Source organism: Sorex fumeus, unplaced genomic scaffold (assembly GCF_029834395.1).
Source record: "Sorex fumeus unplaced genomic scaffold, SorFum_2.1 ptg000265l, whole genome shotgun sequence".
NCBI lineage: Eukaryota > Metazoa > Chordata > Mammalia > Eulipotyphla > Soricidae > Sorex > Sorex fumeus.
In genome coordinates this window covers 30,930,524-30,932,885 of record NW_026606322.1, presented here as the reverse complement: position 1 = coordinate 30,932,885, position 2,362 = coordinate 30,930,524, and the positions used below count along the sequence as shown (strand labels likewise).

Below are 2,362 nucleotides of genomic sequence, written 5' to 3'. Positions count from 1 at the left end.
GGCAGAATTTACAAATAACAAATCATTTTGCTCCTTTGCAAAGAAAGAAAGAACGAAAGAAAGAAAGGAAGGGAGGGAGGGAGGGAGGGAGGGAAGGAGGGAGGGAGGGAAGGAGGAAGGAAAGAAGGAAGGAAGGAAGGAAGGAAGGAAGGAAGGAAGGAAGGAAGGAAGGGAGGGAGGGAGGGAGGGAGGGAGGGAGGGAGGAAACCCAAGGAATACTCTTTTTTTGTCCTAACACTCAAACTGATAAAATCTCAAACTCTGTGATCAAATAATTATTCACACCAGTATATGATTTGTTGTTAAAATGCATCCTCTATGACCAAACAACTTAACAGGGAAAAAAATTACTTTTTGAATCTTTATGCTTCTTAGATCATAGTATTTCATCTTTCTTCTTATATACCTTTGGAAAAGCAGTTTTAATGCAAAGCCCCTTGACAAATATCTGCCTTTTAAAAAATGTTAATTTAATATACAAGAAAAGAAAGGCCTCTGGGGAGGATAAAGGAGTTAGGATTTCTAACTCCTGAGCTAAAAAAGCAGGATATCAGAAAGCATTTTGGTTTCCTTTACACTGCTGATTAAAACCTTCATTTTAACCTTCGTTGTAAATTGAGTGCAAGAATCTCTAAGCTGTTTTTAAACAATTAATATGAACCTTCTTCAATCTTATCCCCTTATTCCCCTGAAAAGCAATAGTTGAATTCTATTTATTCAGTGTAATGGATAAGTATTTCATTTAAAATAGAACCATATAAGCCTGACTCTATTTGTGTGAGATATAAATGTCACTCATCTACATACATAATGAAATGACATAGAGAAATCGTGACTGCAAAATCAAAGTCTTTAACAGTGTTCATTTTGAAGTAACTGACAAAGTAGAAGAGGGGAGGAAAACCATGAACCCCTTCTAGAAAACAAATTACTGTGGTTCTCCAAACAAAGCAATATGTGTAATATCCCATTCTGCTGAAACCAGCTTATGGAATCATACATAGCTAATGCAGAACTTCTGAAATTAATAGCTGGCAGTTCAGAAAGGCAAATCAATGTTTCCTCTGGTTCCATTTCTAGAAAAACAGTGGACACGTATAGTCATTTGCCTGACCTGAGAGGTAAAGTGAAACAACATACACAGCTACACATACTGACTTTTCGAATACTCGCTCGGTGATTTCTTTCCCGTGTGATAGCTTTTGGGGGTTGTGCGATGGGACGGGATGGAGTAGCGGTAGCTGCCACTCTTTCCATTGGAACAAGAAACACAACAGAACAGTGCTCCCCCCGCGATGAGCACCAGGGCTGTGGTCCAGCCTAGGTAGAGGGCTTCTCCCAGCTCACGTTTTTGAGCAGCATCCACTATGGGGTTGTAGAAATCCCTGATGATGGAATTGGCCACCCAGCTCACAGGGATGAGCACCACGACGCCAGTGACGATGAAGACGATTCCGGCCGTGAGCAGGATGTAGCCCTTCACTCTCTGGTCCTCCCCAGTGCACCTAGTGCATTTCATGCCCAGGACGGCCGTCATGAAAGCCAAAAAGGCGAGCACGCATGCCGCACACATCAAGCCTCTGGATGCCTGCAGGTCCGAAGGGAGAGCCAGCAGCGAATCGTAGACTTTGCACTGCATTCTGATGTTCGCATGCCTCATGCAGTTCATCCACAGTCCTTCCCACAGGGTTTCAAAGACCACGATGTTGCTTCCGATGAAGGCAGACACTCTCCACTGAGGCATGATCGTGATAGCGATGGTGCCCACCATGCCAACGCCACCAAGCACCAGCCCGGCCATTTGGATGGCATAGCTTGCCATTATCTCCCCGGGGGTGGGGGCGAGGTTGGCGGTGGCTGGTTTCCCCGGCTTGGAGGGCTGCTCTCTAGCAAGTCTCTCTCTGCGTCCCTAGGAGAGCACAGTTTCTCCGCAGCAATGAACTCAGAACCCAGAGGTTTTCAAATAAAAGCTGCTTTGCAACTTGTAGTTAGATTAAATCCAGCATTGGCTGGCTGTGGTGCCCCCTCTATTGACTAAGACAGGTAAACTTACAAATCAGGTGGAGCAACTTTCTGGGCCAATAAGAGGGGGATGGTAACTCAGGTGTGTCTAAACCGACAAGAGATACTTGGAACGGCTGGACCTGCACATAAACATTCTTTGTACTTCTCAGTTTTCGAAGAAGACAGCGTTGTGTTTACCTGCAGCTCCTTACCTGAGGCTGTTACCTACATATTGGTCCCAACGCCCAGCAATGCCCCAATCCCTGGGGAAAGGTGTACCTTGGGCAGGCAGTTTTGAATGTCTTAGACCTGGTGTGATTGTGGCATAGAATATATTTAAAAAAAAACTACCTAAGAC

General features: G+C 44.7%; 1 protein-coding gene across 1 annotated transcript; it reads right to left on the bottom strand.

The window, feature by feature from the left end:
• Window positions 1-1,144: 1,144 nt before the first annotated feature.
• Window positions 1,145-1,822, bottom strand: CLDN8 (claudin 8). The gene has a single exon (XM_056109440.1). It carries the CDS (start codon window positions 1,820-1,822, stop codon window positions 1,145-1,147), a length of 678 nt encoding a protein of 225 aa, XP_055965415.1.
• Window positions 1,823-2,362: the final 540 nt, after the last annotated feature.

What these genes read in the sequence shown, in the direction of transcription:
- CLDN8 (XM_056109440.1), bottom strand. Translation starts at nt 1,822, where the DNA reads ATGGCAAGCTATGCCATCCAAATGGCCGGGCTGGTGCTTGGTGGCGTT.